Source organism: Alexandromys fortis, unplaced genomic scaffold (genome assembly GCF_014885135.2).
Source record: "Alexandromys fortis isolate MF-2015 unplaced genomic scaffold, M_Fortis_MF-2015_v1.1 scaffold_6, whole genome shotgun sequence".
Taxonomy (NCBI): Eukaryota; Metazoa; Chordata; class Mammalia; order Rodentia; family Cricetidae; genus Alexandromys; species Alexandromys fortis.
In genome coordinates, this window is record NW_026067902.1 from 19,189,126 (window position 1) to 19,216,763 (window position 27,638).

The following is a 27,638-nucleotide window of genomic DNA, read 5'->3' on the forward strand; positions in this document are numbered from 1 at the left end:
CCCTATGTCTAACTCCTTGATGCTATCCTTAAAAAAACAAATAAATGAACCCAAATCCTAGCTATGTACACTGAAAAGGCACAATAATGAAAAAAAAAATCAGTAGAATGAACATTTTTCTTTCCAGACACTAGTCTCTCTAACTTCCTCAGCAGAAATGGCTAATTCCAAATCTATCAACAATAAAGTATATAGACCGGAGGAGTTGAGGGCACCCTAAGGATGTGGCTTAATATCAGAAACCATGGTTGGCGTGCCTAAAACCCTAGGTTCTATTCCCAGCAACCTACCACTCCTGAAGAACTAAAGGTATAGGCTGTGGTCAGTGATACAACACCTGCCTAAGATGTACAAGGTCCCCAGTCAGTCTTGACTTGAGCAGGAAAAGAGAAAGAAAAAAGAATTATGCATGATTGCAAACCATCATGGGGAGTTTAGCTGCACTCCCATAAAAGGATTACCCTAGCTGGGCTTGTTGACTATTTCCATCCCCTCAGGAAAGGGGGGGAGGGCACAAGACCCTCACCAGAATAGTCAGCAGATCCCTACCACTAGCTGTATATAACGTTGTTCTAACTGCCCCTTCAGGGAGGGGCTAGAGTGTGGGGTGGGGACCAGAAGAGTGGGGCTGCTCCACCTATGCAGGGAAGCCCTCATCTCTGCTGGATATAGCTTTTAGAAGGAGGGACACTCAAACCCCTGTAAGTAACACCTCACCCATTGTGATGCTTATTCTTGGTTGTCAACTTGACTACATCTGAAATTAAGCAGAAAAATAGCTGGGCACACCTGTGAGAGGTTTTTTGCTTAATTGGATCATTTGAAGTGAGAAGATCCATTTCTAATCTGGTTCTTTGAGGTGGGAAGACCTGCCTCCAATGTGGGCCATACCTTCTGCTGGAACCTATATAAAGGTCACGGAAGATGAAAGCTCTCTCTTTTTGCCTGCTTCCTTCCACCCTTGCTAGCAAGTCCATTCCTACATTAGCATTAAAGCATTCTTCTTTAGGATTCTGATGTATATTGAAAACCAGCTAAGACATTCAGCCTTGTGGAATAAACAATTACTGGATTCTTGAATCTTCCGTACATTGCAGCCATTGTTAGATTAGCTGGACCAAAGCCTGCAAGTCATTCTAATAAACCCCCATATATATTATTTATTTAACATAGATATCAGAAAGAGAGAGAGAATCATTCTCTAAGTTCTGTTCTCTTAGAGAACCCTGACTAATACAACCATGTTTGTAGGGAAGCCTAATAAATTCACTGATTCTCCAGAGTGAACTCTGGTGGGATCATGCCTCCATAGGACCTTGGGAGGAAGAGATGTTGCCTATCTCACTTCCTGGGAAGAATTTTACCAAAAAGGGAAAAGGAAGAGTTTGGAGAAAGGAGTGTTGGGGTCTTGTCAAGGGTCCATAACTGGTTGACTAACTGAATATGAAGAATAATAGCTATACCAGATTAAAACAAAACATGGATAAGTACACATAAATATTAAGAATAAATCCACGAATAAATAAATAAAATCCTGGGGCTGGAAAGATGGTTTGGGGTTAAGAGCACTGTCTACTTTTCCAGAGGTCTTCCCAGCAATCACATGGTGGCTCACAACCATCTATAATGAGATCTGGTGCCCTCTTCTGGCCTGCAGGCATTTCTGCATGCAGAACACTGAATATGTGATAAATAAATCTTAAAAATAAACAAACAGAAAGGTAGATAGACAGACTGACAAATCCCTATAACTGGTCCATGTGTAGAGATTAAGAATATAGAATGCCCAGTCCTGGGCATCTATATCACACCCTTTCCTTTCAAGGCTCAGGGGATCTCCTACTGTGTGCAGAGGCCAAGAGGGCATCAGAGTCCTCAGAGCTAGAGTTTTAGTCGTCTGCAAGATGTCTGGCTTGTTATGCGGATGCTGGGATGCAAACTACACTTCTTTATGATTGTACAGGATGCACTCTTAACCACTGCAGCATCCATCCAGCCCTGCATGTGTGCGTGAGAATGTATGTGTTTATGGTAAAGAAGTTATGTGAGAGGTTGGAGAGACGGCTCAGCAGTTAAGAACACTTGCTGCTCTTGCAGGAGACCTGGGTTCAGTTCCCAGCCCCCACAGGGTGGCTTGCCGACTGTATTTCCAGTTTCAGGGGAGTTAATGCCATTATGGCTTCCTACAGTATGACACACATGTGGAACAAACACACACACAGGCAAAACAGTCAGACATAGTCTTAAAATAAAAATTTTTTAAATTTATTTATTATGTATACATGTATACAATATTTTATGTCTGCAGGTCAGAAGAGGGCACCAGACCTCATTACAGATGGTTGTGAGCCACCATGTGGTTGTTGGGAATTGAACTCAGGACCTTTGGAAGAGCAGGCAATGCTCTTAACCACTGAGCCATCTCTCCAGCCCTTGAAATAAATTTTTAAGCTAAAAAAAAAAAAAGTTTTAACAGGGTACGGTGGCAAATGCCTTTAATTCTAGTACATGGGAGGCACAGGCAGGCAGATCTTTGCTAAGGACAGCCTGATCTGCACAGCAAGTTCCAAGCCAGCCAGCGCTACACAGTAAAACCTTATCTCAAAAACAAAAGACAGGGGGCTGGAGAGATGGCTCAGCTATTAAGAGTACTAGTTGTGAGCCTTACATAAGAAGAAGAGGAGGGACTGTACCAGCCAGGGAGGTCATGATGGGAGAACCCAGAAGGCTGACCTCATGGTCGCTGGATCAAAAGTCAAGGAACTGGCATGATACCAACTTAGGCCCTCTGCATGTGTGTGACAACTGTGTAGCTTGGCCCGTTAGTAAGGTTTCTAACAGTGAGAGCAGGATTTCTCTCTCCCTGGCACTTAGCTGGCTTTTGGGAACCTTCTCCCCATGCTAGATTACCTGGCCCTACCTTGACATAAAGGGAGGAGCTACGGTCTGCCTCAACTTGCTGTGCCAGGCTTTGTGCAAGCCCATAGGAGGCCTGTCCCTTTCTGAGTGGAGATGGAGGAGGATAGATGGGAAAGAGGAGAAGATAGGATGAGAGAAGGGAGGGGAAACTGGTTGGTATGTAAAATAAATGAAAAAAAAATTATTTAAATTAAAAAAAAAAAAAAAGAGTACTAGCTGTTCTTCCAGAGGTTCTAAGTTCAATTCCCAGCAACCACATGGTGGTTCACAACCATCTGTAACGGTATGCATGAAGACAGAACATCCATGTACATAAAATACATAAATAAATCTTTCAAACAAACAAACAAGCAGAAGTTGAAAATGAGATTTATGAGACTGAGTCTAATGGCACAAGCCTGTAATCCCAGCACTCAGAAGTTAGAGGTAGAAGGATCAAGAGTTCAAAGTTATCCTTAGCTATGAGGCAAGTTCAAGGCCAGCATGGGCTGTGAGAAACTGTTTTCAGATAAATGAAACAAAACAAACCCCCATGAGTCCTGGAGCTGAGAATATAACTTAGTGGAGAGGGCCTGACTAACATGCATAAAGCCCTAGCCTCTATCTCCAGCACCCACACAAAGAGGTTAACACTCGGGCTCTTGTCTATGAGAGATGCTGAACTATTATAGTTAGAACACGGGGATGCTGGGATTCATTTCAAGATAATTGGATGAAAAAAAAGGAATAGAGAATAATAAGAAAGACTATGAAATAAGTAGAGACTAGATAATGGAATCAAAGATGATCATTTTACTACCACTACAGTGCCTGGAAGCTTCCATAAAATATAAAGCTTAAAAAAAAGAAGGAAGAAAACAAGTCGATATTCATTTCCCCACTTACCTGTTCTGTTCTTCCGTTTTTCCCTCTCTGCTTTTAGCTCCTCCATGGCTTGAGATTTCTTATCTAATTTCTCATCCCGCTTGGAGCGCCGCTCTTTATTGTGGGAAGTTACCTGTGGAGGTATGTAAGGGTGGCCTTTTAGTCAATGTTGATACGATTCCTGATGCCAACAAGCAACAACTTTCAGCCCAGTACAAAATTAAAAACCTATCTGAGCAAAGTAGCCCATGACTTTAATCCCAGCACTCAGGAAGCAGAGGCAGGTGGATCTCTGAGTTCAAGACCAGTCTGGTCTAAGACTGAGTTCCAGAATAGCCAGGGCTGTATAGTAAGACCTTGCTTGAAAAGAAGGCACAAGAAAAAAAACTGTCCAAGAGAGGGGATCCTGTGGACAAAAAAGGTGTAAAAATAAAACTAGCCCCCTTTTTACCTGCCTAATTAAAGAGTAAATTTAAGAATTATCAGGCTGGGTGTGGTGGTACACCCCAGTAAATCTCAGCACTTAGGAGTTCAGCCTGGTCTACGTATCAAGTACCATGACAGCCAAGACTATACAGTGAGACCCTGTCTCAAACAAACAAAAGGGAAGAAAGAAAGAAAGAAAGAAAGAAAGAAAGAAAGAAAGAAAGAAAGAAAGAAAGAAAGAAAGAGAAAAAGAGGAAAAGAAAGAGAAAGAAAAGAATTATCAGAGTGAACTCTTTCTGGAAGACACTCTATATTATGATCTATTATCTCCTGATATGTTACTTCAAATGCAGAGGTGACATATTTAAACATAATCAAGTTGGTTATCTGGGAAAGGGAGTTCATCAACTTACCCTTCAGGGATGCTTACATTCGAGTGGGCTTCTATTTAGGCAGACTTGAGTGAACAAGTCCTAAGCAGTTCATCAGTGTAGCCGCTGGAGAGATGGTGTTCAGACTAATGAGACCCAGGGTGAGGGTGCGTGAAATAATCCGCGCGAAGTACCCAAGGCTAACATAAGGGTCAGCACAGCCTCAGGTGCACTTGAGGATGGCCTCTTACCTGAGATTCCTGAATCTGAGTCAGCTTTTTCTTTTCTTGTTCTTCTTCTTGCTTTTTCTTTTTTTCTTTCTTTTCTTTCTTTTTGGCTGTTTTTAGTTTTTTCTTAATTTCAAACCTAGTTAAAAGATATTTAATTTTTAAAAAGCAATAAAACATATGTAAAGGCTGGTTTCTATCTTGCTAGGAGACAGGAAATAAGTAAGGAAAGGAGGAAAACATTTGGGAACATCAGAGTATCAGACACTCACACAAAAATAATCTCTTGGCTTCCTGAAAGAAACTCCAATGCACCGTAAGTACATTAAAATTGTTGACTGTGCAGCTAGAGAGATGGCTCAGTGATTTAGAGCACTGTCTGCTCGTCCAGTGGACCCAGGCTCGATTACCAGCACCCACATGGCAGCTCACAATTGTCTGTAGCTCCAGGGAGTCTGATGCCCTCTTCTGGCTTCTGTGGGCACCAAGTATGCCTGTGGTACACAGACAGACAGGCAAAACACCCATACATATAAGCTAAACTTCAAACAAACAAACTATTCAAAAGCATAAAGGTGGAAGGGATTTGAAAGAAAATATTCAGGTCAGAGATCAGTCATTCACAGCTATACAGTGAGTTTGAGGCCAGCTTCAGATACAGGAGACTTTGTCTAAATAAAAAAAATAATTGTGTATCAAACAAAAATACAGCAGAATACACCCAAATTAACTAAAAATAGACACCAAATATTTGAATATCAACTTTTGTAATAGCATTATTCATAGTGGAAAAAAGGCAAGAACAACTTTAATGGTAACTGAATAAATTCACAAACTGTAGTATACACTTATAATGGAATGCTACTCAGCTCTAAATAAAAATGAAGTGCCAATATACACTACGTGGATTGATAATCACATATCAAGTTTGTGAAAATTACTCTCTAAATTTATGATATTGGATTTTTGATCAAACTCTTATGCTCTCCACAGTTCAGAAATCCAAACTTTAGAAGTCACGCTTCCTCACCCACAACTCCAGTGCAGTATTCCAAATCCTGTTTTTTTGTAATACAGGTTACCTTGGAGGCATTCACACTTAAAATGAATGCCTACCACTTTCTGCCGACTGAAAGTTGAACATTCTTGTCTAGCATAACTCACCATACTTAATATGGAATACAGAAGGGACAAACAGGATCCCTGAGACATTGGAACTAATTGCCAAGGTGCTTCAATTTTCTTCTCAAGATACTAGGTAGACAGGAAAGGAAGCAAGTTCTGGGCACTCCATCACTTAAGACAAAAGCCAAGTTTACTTTCACCTTTTTGGGGAGATGAGATAGAACCCTGAAGCAGCTTCCGACTAAGCTCCTCAGCTTGCACAGCAGCACTGGTGACTGAGCTTGTGTCTTGGGGAAACCATAAAAGCAATTTACACCGAGCTAATCACCAGCCCAACATTTCAGCCTTCTGTTTTATTTAGGACAGTTCACTCTGGAGCCCCATTCTGGCCTTAAGCTACAGCTTTCTAGGTGCTGGAATTACAGGTATGTGCTACCAGAGCTGGCCCGTATTATTTTTGCTAATTAATAAATTGACATCTGAATTCAAGAGCTGGAGAGATGGTTCAGTGATTAAAAGAGCTACTGCACAACTATGCGGTACAGAAAGAGTTCTGATCCCAGCGTCCACATAACCGGCCTGTAATTCCAACTCTAAAGGGCACAAAGACAGGACAATCACTGGAGCTTGCTGGCTTTCAGCTAAGCCAATAAAACCAGAATCCCAGGGTCAGGGATAAATCCTGACTTAAATGAGAAGGCAGAATACAAGAAGACACCTGACACTCTCCTCTGACTTTAATGTGCACACACAGACTTCGAGTACCTACACCCATGCTGTACATACAGCAAACACATACAACATAAAAATCAAGACAAGATTATCATTTTCTCGACAGTTTTTGTCTGGTAGAAATTAAATGATATACTTACATTATTTTTTACTTAAAAAAATTAATTACATTGGGTGGTGGTGGTGCATGCTTTTAATCCCAGCACTTGGTAGGCAGAGGCCAGCCTGGTTTATAAAGTGAGTTCCAGGGTAGCTAAGGCCACAAAGAGAAACCCTGTCTCAAGAAACCATAAATAAATAAGTTAAAAATTAATTACATTTTATCTTCTTTGTGTGTGTGTTTTTTTTTTTTTTTTTGAGACACGGTACAGTCTCACTATGTAGCTCTGGCTGTTCTGGAATTCACTATGTAGACCAGGCTGGCCTAGAACTCAGAGATCTGCCTGCCTCTACCTCCTAAGTGCTGGGATTAATGGCATATGCCATTACACCCCGCAAAAAGTTGTTTAAAATAAAAATCAAAAATGGACAGCTCAACAGAAGAAATCTTGTTTAGCATTCCCTAGGCCCTGGGTTCCACCATCAGAACCACAAACTCGTGAAAAACCTACTGAGTAACAGACACTAGTAAAGCTGACAGCACTGAGGGGCAATAAATGCGACCCTAAGTGCATTATCGGGTTTCCAGTAGTCACAATCATACTCCAACTGTCCGTTCCTATGACCAGATTCCCTTCAGGTGAGTAAGAGACTGCACCTATCTAGACTGACTCAAGCATGCTCAAAATCTTCCAAATTTTTAATTTATATTTATTTATTTATCTTGTGGTGGGGAGAATGTACACATGTCTCAACAAACTGTGGAGGTCGGAGGACAACTTTCAGGAATCAGTTCTCTCCTTCCATCACATGGCATCTGGGGATCAAACTCAGGCCATCAGGCTTGGCAGCAACTCCTTTTACCCACTGAACCCTCTTGCCAGTTCTCAAAATCTTAACTATTATCACTTGAAAACTAACTTTCACAAAGTCTCCTGGTATTGAAAATTGTTAACAAATGAGAAAAACAGAATAATTACATATTTACAGCCTCACACCACCATGAAGCACAGGGTGGAGAGAGTCTTACCTTCTTTTCAACACCTCCCTCTTCTCTATGCGGTTGAAGAGCTCCTGCTCCCTCTCCTTCTCTGTCATCTGCTCCAGTCGGGCCCTGTCTTCCTCATCTCCCATAAGATCCTCTCCATAGCCATCATGGAACTCTTCATCTTCGGACGAGGAGTCTGAGTCTGAGCTGGAAGAGGAGCTGTTGCTGTCAGAATCTGACACTTCACCTGCAAAGGGCCAACATAAGATCACACGATATTGTGGTGACCCCAGTGTGACACTTGCCACCCTTTTGCTCTCCCAGATGAAACATCACACAGCCATTCCACGCACCTGGTGTCTCCTTGGTCTATCTTTGGTAAATGCAAAGGATTAGGGAAATTTAGGCTGGGAAAATAAACCACCACATTCTGCTTTTTTTCTTACTAAGTAGCACAAGACGTCTTCAAACTCTTCCTGCTTCTGCCTCCTGAGTTTAGGGTTTATAGGCCTGTGCCACACACCATATTCATCTTTCAACTCAACTTTGTTACTTTAGAAAAAAAACAACAAACCTGTAAAAACCACCTGTAATCTAGCTCTACCTGGTGATGCACAACTTTAATCCCAGCACTTGGGTGGCAGAGGCCAGCCTGGTCTACAGAGATAGCTCCAGGGCTACACAGGGAAATCCTGTCTTGAAAACTAATACAAATAAACGAAAAAACTAGTTTGACTTTTATACTCTCTTTACTTAAGATTCACTTGTTAATACTGCCTACAAAACTTTACATATTTCTCCAGTATCCTTTAATGAGGATTAGCGCCTTTAAATTTCTTAATTTTTAAAAAATTTACTTTACTTTATGTGCATTGGTGGTTTTGCCATGGGTGTTGGGTTCCCCGGAACTGGAGTTACAGACAGTTGTGAGCTGCCATGTAGGTGCTGGGAATTGAAGAACAACCAGTGCTCTTAACCACTGAGCCATCTCTCCAGCCCAATTTCTTAATTTTTAATTAACTATTTTTTTCTTAATTTACTTACTTACTTAGTGTGTGTGTGTGTGTGATGTGTGAGCACCCGTGCACGTGCATGTGTCAGAACACATGAGGACAACCTTTAGAGTCAATAATCTCCTACCATCTGGGGTCCAAGGGATCAAACTCAGTTCGCAGGTTTGGTGGCAAGCTTGCCTACTTGATTAGATCTGGAATCACATAGAAACTGAGCTCAGGCACACCTGAGGATATCTTGACTAGGTTAACGGAGGTAGGAAAACCAACTCTAAAAGTAAATGGCACCATTCATTCCATGGATGTAAGTCCTGGATGCACAAAACAAAGAAAGGGAGCTATGCGCCAGCATTAATCTCTCTCTGCTTCCTGACGGCAGATGTAGCAAGTCTCAGCCTCCTGCCATCATGCCTTTCCTGCCATGATGGGCTATTTCCCAAACTTTGTAAGTCAAAAGAAACCTTTTCTCCCTTATTTTACAGCAACAAGAAAAGTTAGCCCCCATCTCACTGTGCAGCCCTGACTGGCTCAAAACTCTCTAAGGAGATCAGGCTGTCCCACCTCTGCCTCACAAGTGTTAGGACTGAGAGTGTTCACTACCATACCTTGCCTACCTCTGGATTTTGTAGTCTGCACCAGCAAAAAGCTGTACCAAAGAGGGAATGCCCTGCCTTGAACATCTCTGTCTTTATAGCCATGAGTGAATATATCTACTTTTTATTTTTTACTTGCTATTATTATTTTTTAATAATTTACCTTGGGGCTGGAGAGATGGCTCAGAGGTTAAGAGCACTGGCTGCTTTTCCAAAGGTCCTGAGTTCAATTCCCAGCAACCACATGGTGGCTCACAACCATCTGTAATGGGGTCTGGTGCCCTCTTCTGGACTGCAGACATACATGCAGACAGAACAGAACACTGTATACATAATAAATAAATAAATAAATAAATAAATAAATAAAAAATAAATAAATCTTTAAAAAAAATTATATTTTTACTTTATGTGCACTGGGGTTTTGCCTGCACGTATGTCTGTGTAAGGATATCAGATCTTGGAGTTACAGACAGTTGTCAGTTGCCATGTAGGTGCTGGGAATTGAACTCAGGGCCTCTGGAAGAGCAGACAGTGCTTCCAACTGCTGCACCATCTCTCCAGTTCTATTTTTACTATTTTTAATTACATGTAAATATATGTGTGTGTATGTGTCTGTGCGTAACTGCAGTGCCTTCAAAGGCCAGAAGATCAAATCTTCTTGCAGCTGGAGTCATAGGTGCTCATGATTACCTGTGAACCTAACTCAGGTCTTCTGTAAAAGTGTACATGCTCTTAACCACTGAGCCATCTTTCCACCTCAACCTGCACTGCTTATAAATTGACAATTCTTCATTTGAATGACAGCTGCCACAGGTAACTGACAAACAACTGAAATGTAAGTAGTGCAACTGAGAAACTAAATTTATTTATTTTTTAATATTTATTTATTTACTTATTATGTATACAATATTCTGTTTGCATGTATGCCTGCAGGCCAGAAGAGGGCACCAGACCCCATTACAGATGGTTGTGAGCCACCATGTGGTTGCTGGGAATTGAACTCAGGACCTTTGGAAGAGCAGGCAATGCTCTTAACCACTGAGCCATCTCTCCAGCCCGAGAAGCTAAATTTAAATATGAGTTTTATTTCATTTACGTTTACATAGCAACAGTTATCCCCCAACTTGGTTTAGTTGGTTTGTTCTATCAAGAAAGAATTTAGGCTATGAATTTGGCAAGAATATTCCAAAAATGATTTATGACCTTTGCTATCTCCACCTCCATGGTGCTGGGAATCAAACTCAGGACTTTGAGCATGATAGACAAGTGGCTGCTACCATGCTACAGTTCAACCCCTTTAAAAAAGTGTCACCTTCCCCTCTCCTCCTGTTAGTCCTGGCCAGGGACCTATGCTAGGTGCTGCTGCAGTTTTTCTTCTCCCCTGCATTCCCATTTACCTCATGTTTGTCTATGGCTACTGGCACTGATCATTTAGATTCTTGGTTGGTTAGATATTCCCAGATTTCCCTACATAAAGGCCAGTATGTACGAAGCAATGTTTTTAGACCACATAAACATCTTGTTCCTCACAAACTCAAACCACCCAGGGGATTTTGATAATTCTGCATTCTTTTTTACTTTTCTTAGACTCAGAAGTTTGAGACTGGAGGATTACCAGTTCGAAGTTAACCTGAACTAGAGAGAATACAGGCCAGTCTGATACAAATAAAAAAAAAAAACACAAAACAACAAAACAAAAAGACAGCCTATATTACTAATGGATATTAAATTATCAGTTATACCAGAATTTGCTTGATTCAATTTGCATAGACATGGGCTTAAAACCAGGTTAGGCCCACTCCCTCCTTCCCTTTTTCTCTCTCTCTCTTTCTCTCTGTTTCCTTCTTTCCTTCCTTGGCCAAGAAAACATGAAGTTTACCATTCTAGTCCTGGACCAAGTTCAGCTGTCAAACTAGAATTAACAAAAACTGCAAAATTTCTGAATTGTTTTCATGGAAGAATATTTTCTATGGGATTTGGTATGTTTCAAGAATTTCTCTTCTCAGTCAGACCATGAATTATACAGAAAAAAAAGAAGTTCCCTAAGGTTGAGAGGAGACTAATGCAGGGGACACGTGGTCAAACTACAGCAGCCTCACCAACCCTTCAGTATTACAGACCCAAGGTCACTGAAAGCAACTAAAGTCCCCAGCTCTAAGAGCAGAGGCCCAGTTGACACCGAGGCAGGTCCTCCCGTCCTCACAGCCTCCTCCTGGGCTGGGTGCTGAGCTCACCTTCCTCAGGAGCTGAGCTCTCAGCTGAACTGTCTTTGTCTGAACTGCCTGAGGAGGCAGTTTTGTTGGCTTGTTTCTTCATGGTTCCTTTCTTCTCTATTTTTCTGGCTTTTCCTTTCTTCTTATTTTTATTGCTCCCAAATGTCCACTATAAGGGGGGGAAAAAAGGAAAATTGAAATAGGACTAGGCACTTTTAATGAGGTGATACATGCTTATAATATCAGTAATCTTGAAGGGAAGGCAGGAGGATTCTGAGCCTGAAGCTCGCCTGGGGCTGCATAGTGAGACTATGTTTTTAAAAACAAACACAAAACTGAGAAAAAACAACTTTCCTATTTTCTATGATATAGATGGCAGTAATTTCTGAGGGCCGGCATGCTGGGTTAGAGTACAGGGGACGGCTGAGCACTCAGGTGGGTCTCAGGAAGATTGAGAACTTTCTACAGAAAAAAAGACAAAAAGCAAAGGAAGAAATGATACTTTTTGGCAACATCAAGGAAGCTGTTAAGTTAGATTGTTAAGTCTGAGTAGGAATCTTGTTACAAATCTGGACTGTGAGGCTCCAGAGACAGCTCAATGGTTAAGAGCCCTACTGTCCTTGCAGAGAATCTGATTCAGTCACAGACAGGCACTGTATCACTTTGCTAGCAAGTACAGAACTAGATTTGGAAAGGAGAACTTAAATACACTGTGACAATAATGTCCCCTGCTTCCTGTGATTTTATTTTTCCCTGGGTGATGTACATGTACGTGGACATGAATACACATGACGGTTGTACATGTACAAGCTAGAGGCCAATGTCAAGTGTCTTCCCCTACTGCTCTCCACGTTAGTGTTTGAGACAGAGTCTCTTACTGAAGCTGGAGCTCCAAGGGTCCACCTTTGCTCACTGCCCCCAGCAGTAGGGTCATGCACCACTATGACACCTGGCTTCTGTGTGGTGCTGGGCATCTGAACTCCAATCTTCATGCCTACATGACAGACACCTTATTGACTGCAGTGTTATAAAGACTGGGGCTGGAGAGATTACTCAGAAGTCAAGAGCAGTGGCTGATCTTTCAGGGGAACCAGGTTCAGTTCCCAGCATACACCCTGTAGTGCACAACCATCTGTTAACTCCAATTCCAGGGAATACAATGCCCTTTTCTGGCCTCCATGGCACCAGGCACTCAAGTGTTGCACAGACATATATGCAAGCAAAACACCCATATACATTAAAGAAAGGAAGAAGTAGCAACCTGGATTATACTGTAACAATGCTTCATTAGTTCATAAACATGAGATCCTGGACTTCTAAACTTAAGGAACCTGCATGGGTCATGAAAACAGCAGGCAGCACGTGTTCATGCTTGCAGTGAAAATGTCTTTTGATATTTTAACCTGGCATTCTAGAATGACTTTAGGTGAAAAGGACATGAGTTTTAGTCTACTTCGTGATTTTCATTCTATAAGGAATATGTACTAAATTATGATGATCCTTTCATCACCAGATTATTCAATTTTGCAAACTAAATTTTCTATATCTACTATTTAATAAAAATAGCATCTCTGCTCTTACTCTATCAGGATGAAAAATATGGCTCAGTACATTCATGCTGGGCAATGTTTGATTTTGTTTTGATAATTCTGGTGAGGTAGCCCACAAAAGCTATATACCCTTAAAAGAAGCTCGCTCTTCCTTCTTCCTGATAAAATATTGAAAATGCTTTGTTTTGTTTTTGGAGACTACATAGTCCAGCTGAACTCAAATTGGCAATCCTCCTGGAGTGTTGGGATTACAGGTGTGATATAATTGCCATTTATTTTTCATTTAAAGGGGAATGAAAACAAAATAACTGTACATTCTGAAATAAAATATTATGTGAGTAAATACAGTGACTTGTGTAGGTGAATTTACTTTCTAAACTGTTAGAATTCAAAACACTCCACAATGTTCATTTTCTTTTTCAGTTAACTGAGCTAAAACTTCAACAATTTTCTATGCAGAAAGTTTGAGAGTCAATAATATATATTGTTCCAATGATTCTTGCTACAAGAAATAGCACAAACATACACACAGTACTTGTTATTTATGTCTCAGTTAGGAACAGTGGACTCCATCCACCTCTTCCAAACTGTCTGGCATACTGGACTTCTCAACAGAAATAGGAGGCAGTTCAGAGGGTCACGTGAGTCAGAGTAGCTAGGTCTATTTTTGCCTACAGATGTGGGTTTCTAATGTGCAACAGAGTCAAACTCTAGACTCCCAGGGGAGGTGGGCGTTGACCGGAGCAAAAATTACCTAACTGTGAAGTCACACAGTTACCCAGCTGGGAAAGAACTATGAAGTCACCTGGCTTCCTCATCCTTCGCTCTCTCTCTCAGCCTGAGCCTGAGCCCAGCCTCTCATCTGTTGCATATGACACTCCTTGCTTTATGTGGAGGATAAAAACAAGGGTAAAAACAGAAGACATTTATTTAAACGTTGATTTTACAAGAGGCTTTTTGCTAAATCCGAATGTGAAGGAACATTGGCTGTTTTGCTTCCAACGGTTTTCAAAAGATGACAAAGCTGCCCCTTATGAGGTTGACTCAGCGAGCTCTATGACACCAAAGGAAAATAATCAATAACCCAGTATGTGACCCTTTAGGGGAATTAAGAGTATTAAACCAGTGAAATGGTTCAGTAAGGGCACTTGCTTCCAAGCCTGACAACCTGAACTCATGCTCAAGAGCTCGCACAGCGAGAGGAGAACCAGCTCCTGAAAGTTGTCCTTTGACCTCCACAGGTGCTATGATTCACACATGCCCACATGAATGCACACACAAAATTCATAAAAAATTCTTTTTAAAAGCAAAATTTTGGAGGGCTGGAGAGATGACTCAGTGGTTAAGAGCACTAGCTGCTCTTCCAGAGAACTCGGGTTCAATTCCCAGCACCCCCATGGCAGCTCACAACTGTAACTCCAGTTTGGGGATCTGACACCTTCACACAGACAGACATATATATGCAGGTGAAACACCAATGTCTATGAAATAAAAATAATTTTTTTCATAAAAAAGCAAATTTTTGGCTGAAGGTGTACTCAGCAGTAGAACATTGACTATCACGTGCAATACCCAGCACCCAAATTTAATCCCACCATTCAGGAGGCAGAGGCAGAAGCAGAGGCAGAGGAAGGCAGCTCGGTGAATTTGAGGGCATACTGGACTACACAGCAAGTTCAAAGACAGTCAGGGAAACCCTGTCTCCAAAACAAAACAAAACAAAACTCCTGTTCTACATAAATGTAATACACTACTCTATGTTGGAAAAGAAAATCAAAACTTCCATTGAGGCTGTTTTTCTCCCTCCTTCTCTTCTTTCTTGGGCTGAAGTCAAAGCAATTGTCAGAGAGGGCTTCTGTGTTTGCTGTTACAAATCCTGACAGTGACCAAAACAACAAAGGTATTTGAAAGAGCATGACTTCTGAATACAGAAAATGAGTTGAACAATAAATGCAACAATATCAGTACCAAAAACATAAAGAAGGCTGGTGGAATAGCTCAGTGGTTAAAGGCGTTCGTTGCCTCATTTGACTTTGATCCTTAGTGTCCCCATGGTGAATGGAAGTTGTCCTACGATTCCATAATGTATCATAATGTATGCTGCACATGTGTACACACATATACACACATTAAATAAACATCATAAATTTTTTAAAGAACACGAAGACTAGCTAAGTTTTTTACTATTTCTATTGGGTTGTTTTTTGTTTTGTTTTGTTTTTGTTTTTTTGAGACAGGGTTTCTCTGTGGCTTTGGAGGCTGTCCTGGAATTAGCTCGGGTAGACCAGACTGGTCTCGAACTCAGAGAGCGGCCTGCCTCTGCCTCCCGAGTGCTGGGATTAAAGGATTAAAGGCGTGCGCCACCACCGCCCGGTGATCCTACTTCTATTGTATAATTAATCAATGTACTGTATTTTATAAATCTGGTAATCACATAAGAAGCGTAAAGAAAGAATACCTGCACTAAATCAGAAAAATTTATAGTCTAGTTATAGAGACAAAACCACAAGTGGAACAGAAGTGAATCAGAGATATGTAAAATATAATTAATACTATTTGGTAGGAAGTAATGAGGTTTGTATTGGATGTATATGCTAATCATTATTATCTATATGGTAAAACAAGAACAAAATGCTCTCATTCATTTTTATTTGAAATTAAAAACTGTATCTTTTTCCAAGTAGTCTACTTTTTTTTTGAGATAGGCTCTCTATGTGACAATCTGGCCTTGAACTCTTGACCCTCCTGCCTTTAGCATTCTGAAAGCTGGGATTATTTGCATGTACCATATACACGGCTCCATTAATTTTCTTCTGTTAATACATTCATAGAGATACACAGAGATTATAGAGTGTAATTAGAAGTACAACTAGATTCGAGGGAAGATCTTGAAAAATTAGGTGGATTAAAGGAAAGAGAAGGTAGAAGCTTGGGCGGGACGGAGATCAACAGCAAGAAGTGGTTAGAGTCTAAAGAGGAGGGTACAGGCACAAATACAGCTCAGAAAGACTGGGAATTCTGGAAGAGAAGATACAGGAGTGACAGGTGCGTTTGCTCCTCAAAACTGTTGGAAGGAAGTCTACTCATGACATCTTTAAGATGGCAACTCTCTTTAGACCTGGTAGCAAACGCCTGCAATCCCAGCACTTGGGAGGTGACAGGAGGACCAGAAGTTCAAAGTCATTTTCTGCTACATATCAAGTTTGAGGCCAGCCTCAAAAACTAATCAGGAAAAAAATTAAAATTCAAGCATTAGAAAAAGCAAACAAATAATAATTATTGTTCAGGCATTAATTTCTGCTATTTCTTTAGTTTGTTTAAATGTAGCTGATACTCAGTTCTGAACAAAACAAAAGTTCTTTAGACTTTCAAAGAACTTTACTGAGGACAAGGGAGAACTACATTTCCTTTTTATCTAGCTGGTAGCTGTTTCTAAAAAGGACTCTTGAATGTGTCTCACATAGAATTCTTGAACTTTTGATTTTGTTATGCTTTAAAGACTTATTTTTATTTTATGTGTATTAGTATTCTTCCTGCATATATGTATATGTACCACGAGTGCCTGGAGAGAGTGTGGAATCTCCCAGAACGGGAGTTAGGGACAGTAGGCAAACTGACCCAGGGTGCTGGGAACCAAACCCAGATCTCCTGCAAGAACAGCAAGTGCGTTCCCCCACCCCCACCCCAAGATAAGGTTTCTGTGTGTAGCCTAGGCTGGTCTGGAACTCACAGAGATCCACCTGCCTTTCACTCTCCTTTCCAGCGCTGAGATTAAAAGCGTGAGCCGCCAGCACCCCCTGGCTGCAGCAACAGCCCTTAAGAACTGGGCCAGGACCTCAAGCACTGCAAACATGCACCTTAACTGTGAGCTACACCCTTAGCCAGTATTATGACCTTCTGCCACTGAAGTCTTTCCAGTTTCTGAGGCTTGGTTCATATGAAACAGAATGAGCCTTTCTTATTTTTATGTGTGCTGCAAGAATCATTTGCCCCAAATAACACATCAGCATATTTACTAAACCTAGGGCTACCCGCTTAAAAATATTATGCATGAAACATCCACTTATTCCTTCACTTGTTGGATCTTATACTTACTGTCTGGTGAATATATTCTTCTAAATGGAAAATTGTCATAAATTTTCCATTCCCCCTGCCCCTTATATCAATTAAGTAGCTATTATTTTGCTCAAAAACCAAAGAGCTTTTCTCCTTGTGACAAACTATTCATTAACTCCTCTACCCAGGCCCTGCAAGACAGGGTCTCATGTAGCTAGACTAGCCTTGGGCTTGAAGTGTAGGGAAAGATGACCTGAACTCCTCATCGTGCTGCCTCTACCTTCCAAGTGCTTACAGATTTGTGCCCCCATGCCCACCTCCCATTGACCTTTAAATTAGTTGTTCTTGGTTTGTAGCTCAGCGAGTAAGGCACATGCTACCAAGCCTGATGACTCAAATTCAATTCCTGAAACCCACATTGAGGAAATAAAGAACTGATTCCTTCTGTAAATTGTCCTCTGACCTCTTCATGTGCATCACCGTAAGCATGAACAAATACATACATTACACTCACTTGCACACAGAAGAGTAAATAAAAATTTTAGAAGGTTAAACTTAAGTGTTCTCATCAATTTTCTGTCCTACAAAATCTAAGGGGACAGGAGAATATGCACATATTCATGACTCACTAACAGCAAGACTAGCCAGGCACGGTTCATACTTACGATTCAGCACTTGGGACGTGGAAGCAGGAGACTGCTGCATATATTAGACCCTGTCCCAAACCAATAACAAAACAAAAGCAGAAAAAAAAAAAAAAACCATAACCAAGCAGACAAAGACAAAAATAAAGGAGCATATGTGAAGAAACCCCAGTGAAGCTCTGGCACATGTACGATCCACCTGACTGAGGATAGCCACTTCAACAACCAAAAATTTTTAAAAGGCTGGTTTGCAAGTAGCAAAGATGTGAAATTCAAAGCAGAAATAATCCCCAGACAGATACGTGGATAAATATTCACTATGGCAAAGGAAAAAAAGACAATAGTCCCTATTTCATGGATTCCTTAGGAATCCCCTACTCAACCTAAAAAATCTACAGCAACCTAAATCCAGATCATGGTGTAGCACTGAGTGTTCTAGTGCCAAAGTAGCAGAATGAAAAATGAAAATGCCTTTTTGTTACCTTCCCAACTATCCAAAGCAGTAAAACATTTGCTCTAACTCTGAATTGCTCTGTACTGGACACAGACATTGCTTGTCCCCACCAGATGGAGCTACAATAAGCCTGGGGGGACGGGTGGGAATATCAGGAGGCATCAAGAACTTCATATAGGGTGCTGGAGAAAAGGCTAAGAAGCTAAGAATGCTTTGCTACTCTTACAGAGGGCTGGTGTTCGTTCCTAGCACCCATATTAGGCAGTTCACAATCATCTGTAACTCTGTTTAAGGGAATCTAATGTTCCCTTCTGGCCTCTTCAGGCACTGGCACTCACATGCACATGCCCACACACAGACAGACAATTAAAAATAAACTTTAAAGGGCTGGAGAGCTCAGGGGTTAAGAGCACACTGCCTGATCTCCCATAGGTCCTGAGTTCAATTCCCAGCAACCACATGGTGGCTCACAACCATCAGTAATGAGATCTGGTGCCCTCTTCTAGCTTGCAAGGATACATGCAGGCAGAACACTATATACATAATAAATAAATAAGTCTCAAACAAACAAACAAACAAACAAACAAACAAACAAACAAACCTTAAAGGGCTAGAGAGATGGCTCAGTGGTTAAGAGCACTGGCTGCTCTTCCAGAGGCCTTGAGTTCAATTCCCAGGAGGCTCAGGAGTTTAATGCTTCCCCCAACTACATAGTGAGTTCCTGACCAATCAAGACTACAGAGGGAGACCCTATCTCAAAACAAACAGTAACAAGATTTTTCTGTATTGTTTATGCATTAAAAAAAAACACTCGAAAATCAAATTAACAGTTCAGAGGCCTCACAAATTTTTTAATAGATCAGGTAATTTTATTGAGGCAAATTACAGTTCCTGCATTGGAAAAAGAATAAACATTTACTACCTCTTACTGTGGGAAGCAGTCGTTTGCTGAATTATTTAAGACTAAGAGAATATTACTATATTATTATATATTCTTATTATATATATATAATATATATAATAAGAATATATATATATTATATAATAAGAATATATATATTCTTATTATAATGGAAACAGCCTCAATTTACATACAAGGAGAACTGGTAAATACTGTTCAGATGTTAATTAAACCTTAGTTTAATAAATAAACATTTTAAAATGTGTTAGAAGTATTCTCCTAGACTGTAGAACAAGAGATTGAACAGAGAGCAATGTCTCTCTCCAGGAAATCACTATGGTGAAAAGTCCTTTATGTCAAATGAGAATACCCGCCGCCGCCCATCTTCCACCGTGCTTCACGGGGCGTTTGTGAAAAGTGCCCTGGCCTAGACACATGAACAGCTGTTTGGTTTGTCTTTTCCCTTCCTCTGAAGTTAATGCCATCACTTTGAGGGAGGGCAAATCAGTCTTCCTAGAGAAAGCATTGTGTTTCACAGTACTGACCATAAAATAAATACAGCATCTATGTTTTTTCTATACCATCTTTCTTCTGAGACTGGACCTTGTCTAAGTGGCCTTGATCCTTCTGCTTCAGCTTCCTGAATGCTGAGATTATAGGCATGTACCACATGCCTGACTTAGAATTTGTTTTCTAATGTGAAAGCAGTATTTAAAAGATGACCTTTAAAAAGTAACTAATGGCCAGACAGCGGTGGCGCACGCCTTTAATCCCAGCACTTGAGAGGCAAAGGCAGTGGTTCTCTGTGAGTTCGAGGCTAGCCTGGTCTACAGAGTGAGTTCCAGGACAGGCTCCAAAGCTACAGAGAAACCCTGTCTCAAAAAAACAAACAAACAAAAAAGAAGTAACTAATGTTTGGTCCTTCCACAGTAAAAAATGGCCACCAGGTAATGTGTACAATTCAAGCTTTGCTTACACAATTTCTTTTCCCTACTAAGTTCTTGTAGGTCTCGGGTTATAGGTGTTAGTTTTAGGAAGCATCTTCATTAAATGCTTGCCAACCACAAAGTCCTGGCTCCTCCACACCCACCTCATCATCACTGTCCGACGTCTCGGAGTCTGACGAGGCTGCAGGCTGACTCACAGGAGGCTCCTTCTCCTCAGAGTCACTGCGCTTCCGCTTTGCCAGGGACAAGAGCTCCTAATTGGGTAGAAACAGTCACATCAGTTGTGCTCAACAGAAAAGTGCCCAACCTTGATCTCTTCATGCCTGTGTTCAACTTAGTACACCCATGAGCACTGAGCACACAGGAGACCAGAATTCATGGTGCAAAACTGAAGCTTCAAAATCTGCCCTCCCTTGAGGAGTGAAACAAACAGAAAATGGAACTTTCAGATTCCTCTCTACACTGTTGAGTACTGACCACTGATACTGAATGGTAATATGTTTGCAAAGGTAATCTGCTTCATGTTTCAAATGGTAGAAAGTCAATATACTGCAAGAATTTTTTATTGTAGTTCATGTTAAATTTTTGCAATTATGGCTATTCTATCTAAAATAAGCCCATAAACTATACATTTCTGGGGTCATTTTATATTTTGAAAATGTAAATTAGAAAAAGGAGGTTATCTTTCTGATGTACAGTCCAGGGCCCCACAGTAAGTAGGACACGTGCTGGCCAGAGCTCTGATCTGACAATGCCAATACTCCCATTCACTATCTATGCCCTGTCCTGGTGATTAAATACAAGGAGGGGGATTGTCCACTGTCACATGGTTTCCAATTACTTCTCCCATATTCTCAGTCCGGTTGTTCAAAACCATGACCAAGGGTCACTTGCTCTACTCTGCAATCACACCACAAGTTGACATTAGACTGTTCTTACTAGACAGCAGGCACTTTTCTCTGCATCTGACACTTGCTCTTCACCATAACTCAATACAAACTATCATCCCATTGAGAGATAAAGAAGCACCTGGTGGGCTGGTGAGATGGCTCAGTGCCTGCTTCAAAAAAAGCCTGATGACCTGAGTTTGGTCCTCAGAACCCATATTAGCGTGGAAGGGAAGAACAGATTCCAAGAAGTTGTTCTCTGGCTTCTGCACATACATCAGCCCATACACACATATATATGCACATGCATCATACATACACACACAATTTTACACAAGCATCACACTTTTTTTTTCAAAAATCTATTTTTATTTTACATGCATTGATGTTTTCCATGCATGTATGTGTCTGTGTGAGGGTGTCAGATCACCTGGACCTGGAGTTGCAGACAGTTGTGAACTACCGTGTAGAGGTGCTGGAAATTGAACCCAGAGCCTCTGAAGAACAGCCAGTGCCCTAACATACTCAGCCACCCCTCTAGTGCTTACACACACATTTTTTTAAAAGATTTATTTATTTATTATGTATACAACATTCTGCCTCCATGTATGCCCACACGCTAGAAACAGGCACCAGATCTCATTACAGATGGTTGTGAGCCACTATGTGGTTGCTGGGAGTTGAACTCAGGACCTCTGGAAGAGCAGCCAGTGCTCTTAACCACTGAGCCATCCCTCCAGCCCCTTACACACACATTTTTTTCTTCTAATTTTTTATTTTTAATTTTTTAATTTATTTTTTTAAATAGTTATTTGTTTATTATGTATACAATATTCTGTCTGTGTGTATGCCTGCAGGCCAGAAGAGGGCACCAGACATCATTACAGATGGCTGTGAGCCACCATGTGGTTGCCGGGAAACGAACTCAGGACCTTTGGAAGAGCAGCCAGTGCTCTTAACCACTGAGCCATCCCTCCAGCCCCTTACACACACATTTTTAAAGGCAGTATGTGGAGCAGAAGAGGTTAAGTCCTGTCCCTAAGCTGTATAATGTACTTAGTAACAGGAGTACATGAGAGTACAGGACTTAAACCTGGCAGCAGAATCCTGGCTCCTAATGCAGCCATGATTTACTAGTCTAAAACATTTCCTACTGTGCCAGAGAGAGTGCAGTTAATCAATACTGGCAGGAGCAACCCTTGATGACTGCAGTGCTATGCAATTAGAAGTGAAGTGCAGGACAGATTTCAAGCAGACTGTTACAAAGCATCTGTTTTCCTGTGCCAGTCCCCTGCTATTTTAGGAGTACTGTCCTTCCTTGGCCAGGATGAGAAAATGACCTGAGATTAACAGCGGGCATGCTTCTTCTTCATAAGTGGTCATGAGATGTCTGCCACTCTTCTCGTGTCATTGGAGACCAAGTACACCAGATCCTGAAAAGGCTAAAGGTAACTCCTACAGACCAAATGTATATTATGACAATGAAGTATTTATGCTTAATGGTTTAAAAAAAAAGTAGCTGGGCGTGGTCACGCACACCTTTAATCCCAGCACTTGGGAAGCAGAGGCAGGCGGATCTCTATGAGATGGACATCAGTCTGGTCTACAAAGTGAGTTCCAGGACAGCTAGGCTTACAGAGAAATCCTATTTTTGAAAACTAAACACACACATACCCCAAGGTAAGAAATAGCAAATACATACAGTTTAACACTACCAGTCGGGCGGCGGTGGCGCATGCCTTTAATCCCAGCACTCAGGAGGCAGAGGTAGGCAGATCTCTGTGAGTTCGAGACCAGCCTGGTCTACAGAGCTAGTTCCAGGACAGGCTCCAAAGCCACAGAGAAACCCTGTCTCGAAAAACCAAAAAAAAAAAAAAAAAACCTACCAAAACCAAGACACGGGACCCAGCATCACTCCAAATTTCCTCCCCCTTTCCCGGAAATCACTGTCATGTTTTCCACCCCTACAGATTTCCCCATTAGAGACTGGTATGAGAATGGAATCACATGGTCTTGCAGCCTCTTTGAGAGTGGTTTCTTACTTTTCATTGTAAATTTTTAAATTATTTTTTGTGTGCACATGTATATGGAGGGAGGTCAGAGGACAACTTTTGAGTTTCTGTTCTCTTCTACCACGTGGATCCTGAGGATCAAAATCAGATTATCAGGCCTGGCAGCAAGTATCTTTAATTGCCAAGCCATTTCACTGGCATAAATATGGCTTGATTTAATATTTACACATCTGACATTCATCCATGTTGTAACAAGTAACAGTAGCCTTTCCCTTTTTAAAAAGATTTTAACTTTTTAGATTTATTTTATATGTATGAGTGTTTTGCCTGTATGTATGCATGCATATCAAATGGGTGCTTAAGGAGATCAAAAGAGGACCTTGGATTCCCTGGAATTGGAGTTACAGATAACTAGATATTTACAGATAGTTATTGGGAACAGAATCCAGGTCCTCTGCAAGAGCAACAAATGCCTTTCTTTCTTTCTTTTTTTTTTTAAAAAGATTTATTTATTATATACTGGGTGGTGGTGACACACGTCTTTAATTCCAGCACTTGGAAGGCAGGGGCAGGCAGATCTCTGTGAGTTCGAGGCCAGCCTGGTCTACAGAGTGAGTTCCTGGATAGGCTCCAAAGCTACGCAGAAAAACCCTATCTCAAAAAACAAAAAAACAAAACAAAAAAGAACAAAGCAAGTTTCAGGACAGCCAGAGCTGTAACATAGAGAAACCCTGTCTTGAAAAATAAATAAATACATAAGAATGTACATGCACGCACGCACACCTCTTATCTGGCATCATCAGTCTGTAACCTCAGCACTTGGAAGACAGAAAAAGAAAACTGACACAACCTCAAGGCCAGCCTAGGACTGAAGGATTTCTAGACCATCTGGGGTAGAGCGCAAGATCCTATAGCAAAAAAATAAACACAAAATAAAAAAACAAGAGATCACTTTATACTAAATACCCAACAAACGGCTTTCCATCCATTAACAGTATATCTGACAAGCACTTTCACTTTGTGTAGCACAGTAGCTACACTACAATAGTAGTGTGGAGACAACAAGACCTTAATAGTGTGAAAACCGCCTTCTTCACTTCTGGAGCTCAATCCAGAAAGCCACTCTGGGAACTCGGATCAAACCACTCCATGGCTTAATTCTTTATATCCTAATGAGGGTTCCTAGGTTCAGATGGCTAGAACAATAGGCCAATAAAAATCTCCACAATATTGCACACATGAAGAGATTTTATTATTTTTATTTGTGTGTGTATGTGTGTGCATGCACATGTGCAGGTGTGCCTGAGGAAGACAGAAGAGGGTGTCAGATCTCCTGGAGCTGAAATTAAAGGTGGTTGGGAGCCACCTGACAGGGGTACTGGGAACCACACTTGGGTCCTCAGGAAGAGTTGCAAGTACTCTTAACTGCTTAGCCATCTCAAAACCCACAGGAAGAGATTTTTAAGGGTGTTTTATTTGATATCTGTATTTTTGCAAAAAGTGGTCCATGGGACTGGAGAGATAGCTGAATTACTCTGTAGACTTGAAGTTCTGTAAAGAAAACTTTTGTAGGGGCTGGAGAGATGGCTCAGTGGTTAAGAGCATTGCCTGCTCTTCCAGAGGTCCTGAGTTCAGTTCCCGGCAACCACATGGTGGCTCACAACCATCTGTAATGAGGTCTGGTGCCCTCTTCTGGCCTGCAGGCATACATACATACAGAATATTGTATGCATAATAAATAAATAAAATATAAAAAAAAAACTTTTGTAATGAACACAACTTATTGACCTGAAGTTGGAAGTGGAAGAATGAAGGACTGAGAGAAGGAGGTGACACGGGCAGACAATGCAGTGCCCTGCTGGGGAGACTGCTTGCCCTTCCCGGTTTGGGAGCTTCCCTCATGTATCCAGTTTCCTCCTCAGGGAGAGCTTTTCATCCAGCCTGGTCCCATGTGACCAGTCTCATACAAAAATCACTTAGTGGGCTGGAGAGATGGCTCAGAGGTTAAGAGCACTGGCTGCTCTTCCAGAGGTCCTGAGTTCAATTCTCAGCAACCACAAGGTGGCTCACAGCCATCTATAATGAGATCTGGTGCCCTCTTCTGGTGTGCAGGCAGAACCCTGTATACATACTAAATAAATTTTTTTTTTAAAAAGTGGCCAGGTGGTGGTAGCGCAGGCCTTTAATTCCAGCATTCAGGAGACAGAGACGAGTAGATAGATCTCTGTGGGCTCTAATTCCATGATGATAAATAACAACAACAACAAAACCTATCTACCTTTTCCCTATAGCCCACTCCACAATTCCACACTGGCCAGTCACACTTCTATGTCCAGTGAGCTATTTCACTACCATCCCTGTATTTCATCTCATCCAGTGAAAACCTTGATTTGTATTAAGAAGAATGCTGTGCGAGGTGACACTCTGATCTATCAGATTTAAGCTGAACCAAAGATGTGCTTAATGTCTCAGTGCCCAATCTACTACAGGTCTAGTTGTGAAGTGGTACCATATCTAGCCTGTACAGCAGTTTCAATCACACTGTTCAAAGGCCACATTTAAGTAGAGAGCACAAACTGGGACCTAAAATAAAGCAAGAAACTGGACTGATAACATAAACCTATAATCTGAGATACTGGAGAGCTTGTGCTAAGATGATCTTAAATCTAAGGACTCCTGAGCTACAGAGAATTCAAGGGCAGCCTGAGAAATTTAGCAAGTTCCAGGCCAGTGAGGGCTATATAGTGAGATCCTGTCTTAAAAAGAAAAAGAGGCTGAGGAGATAAATGGCTTAGCTGTTAAGAGCACTGGTTTAATTCCCAGAACCTACATGGCACCCCACAACTGTCTATAACTCCAGTTCCAGATCTGACATCCTCACATAGACACACATGCAGGCCAAATACCAATGAACATGAAATAAAAATAAAGTAAAAAAGGTAAAAAGAAAGAGAAAGGGGTGAAGCTATAGTTCAGTGGTAGAGCACTTGTCTAGTATGTGTCTAATACTTGGGCACAATCTTCACTATTTTTTTGATCTTCAGTATTTAAAAGAAAACAGAAAAAAAGCTCATATGAATAAAATTCATGAGGTTTCATAACTAATTAGCATGCTAAGCTCCTTTTTTCTTAACTCTATAAATATAACTAATTCCCAACAGCTAGGTATTATTTGCCCATTACAACCCTGAATTTTTTTAGTATTGAAACTCCTGCATTCATAGAAACACCTCAGTCCAGACAAACTAGAATGGTTGGTTACCTTGCTACCAGCACCTATTATGTTTCAAACATAGGTTAGGTAGATAACAAAAAAAATATACAAATGTCCTTGGTTTTATGGAATTTAAGGTCAAGAGTACGAGACTGGCAAGAAAATAAAGGAATCAGTTCCAACAAAGCTAAGCACTAAGAAAGTGAATCCTATCTGCAGGAGAGTGGGAGAGGCTTCTCCAAGAGCTGCGAGCAGAAACTTCAGAGGAGAGAAGGGTATGTGCGGCTCCCACCAGCGGCCTCCTCTGAACAGCTGAGGCCATGAAGCTAATAAGGTTGGTTCAAAGAACTGAAAGAGTGTTGCGGCCCTCCAACCAATAGCTGCTGTGATACCAGCCCATTGGGGCGTGGTCTCTCTCCCTTTAAAAAAGCGGCTATTTCCTCTGCTCGCTCTCTTCACTTCCTGTTCCTCCGGAGACTAGACTCCCTTCCTGGTTGTGCAGATGGCTGTTGTCTGAGACGGTGATCTGTAAGTTTTCCCCTTTAAATAAATAACACCCTATTAATCATAACTCCAAAATGGTGTGGCCTTGTTCGTGACTTACGCCTTCAAAAGAGAAACTGTCACTGATAGTTTAAGTAAGGGGGGGGGGGGATATGGATATGGATGAGGTGTGTCAGAGTAAGAAGGAACAATATCAGAGGAATGCAAACCAGGGTCAGAAGTAGAGATATTTCATTTGGAGACAGCAAGAAAGCACCAAATGGTCTGAAGTAGAGGAGTAATCTATCCACTAAGGTATTTTAGAGAAGCACTTGGAACCAGGGTGGAAGAGTAGAGGAGTCAGTCTGAGAATTGTTCCAGCCTCCGCAGAGGAATGGTGGCCTACAAAGTAAGCAGTCACAGGTATGGAGAGAACTACTAAGAAAGAACACCCCATAGAATGTTGTATTGGCAGAGGAACGTGATTCAACAGTGGGTACTGGCTACATACTCAGATTAAGGAAGGTATGGGCTGAAGAGATGGCTCAGCAGTTAGAGCACTTTCTGCTCTTCTAGAGGACCTAAGTTCGATTCCTGATGCCCTTTTCGTTATGCATACATACATGCAAATAGAACACTCATATACATAAAGTACATAAATAAATAAATCTTAAAAAAAAAAAGAGTAAGGAAGGGAAAGCAGGGTGTGGTGAAGAAATGGCTCTCAGCAGATAAAGGTGCATGGCACTAAGCCGGACAACCAAAGTTCCATCACTGGCACCAATGGTGAAGAGGGCCAATTCCCAAAAGTCATCCTCTAACCTACACATGCAGGCAAGCAATGGATAGTCTTTCTTAGTTGGGCCTACTAGAGACTTCCTAGGACCTCTCTTTAGTGTTTTGTATAAAACACTGATATA

General features: G+C 41.2%; 1 protein-coding gene across 1 annotated transcript in view; it reads right to left on the reverse strand.

Moving 5' to 3' along the window:
• Rtf1 (RTF1 homolog, Paf1/RNA polymerase II complex component) overlaps positions 1-27,638 on the reverse strand; it is a 57,441-nt gene that overhangs the window by 21,922 nt on the left and 7,881 nt on the right. The window contains exons 2-6 of the mRNA XM_050134109.1: positions 20,266-20,376; positions 11,592-11,739; positions 7,794-7,998; positions 4,832-4,946; positions 3,805-3,916 (exon numbers count right to left, since the gene is read on the reverse strand). Coding sequence (XP_049990066.1) covers positions 3,805-3,916; positions 4,832-4,946; positions 7,794-7,998; positions 11,592-11,739; positions 20,266-20,376 — 691 coding nt within the window. The remainder of the gene's footprint in view (positions 1-3,804; positions 3,917-4,831; positions 4,947-7,793; positions 7,999-11,591; positions 11,740-20,265; positions 20,377-27,638) is intronic.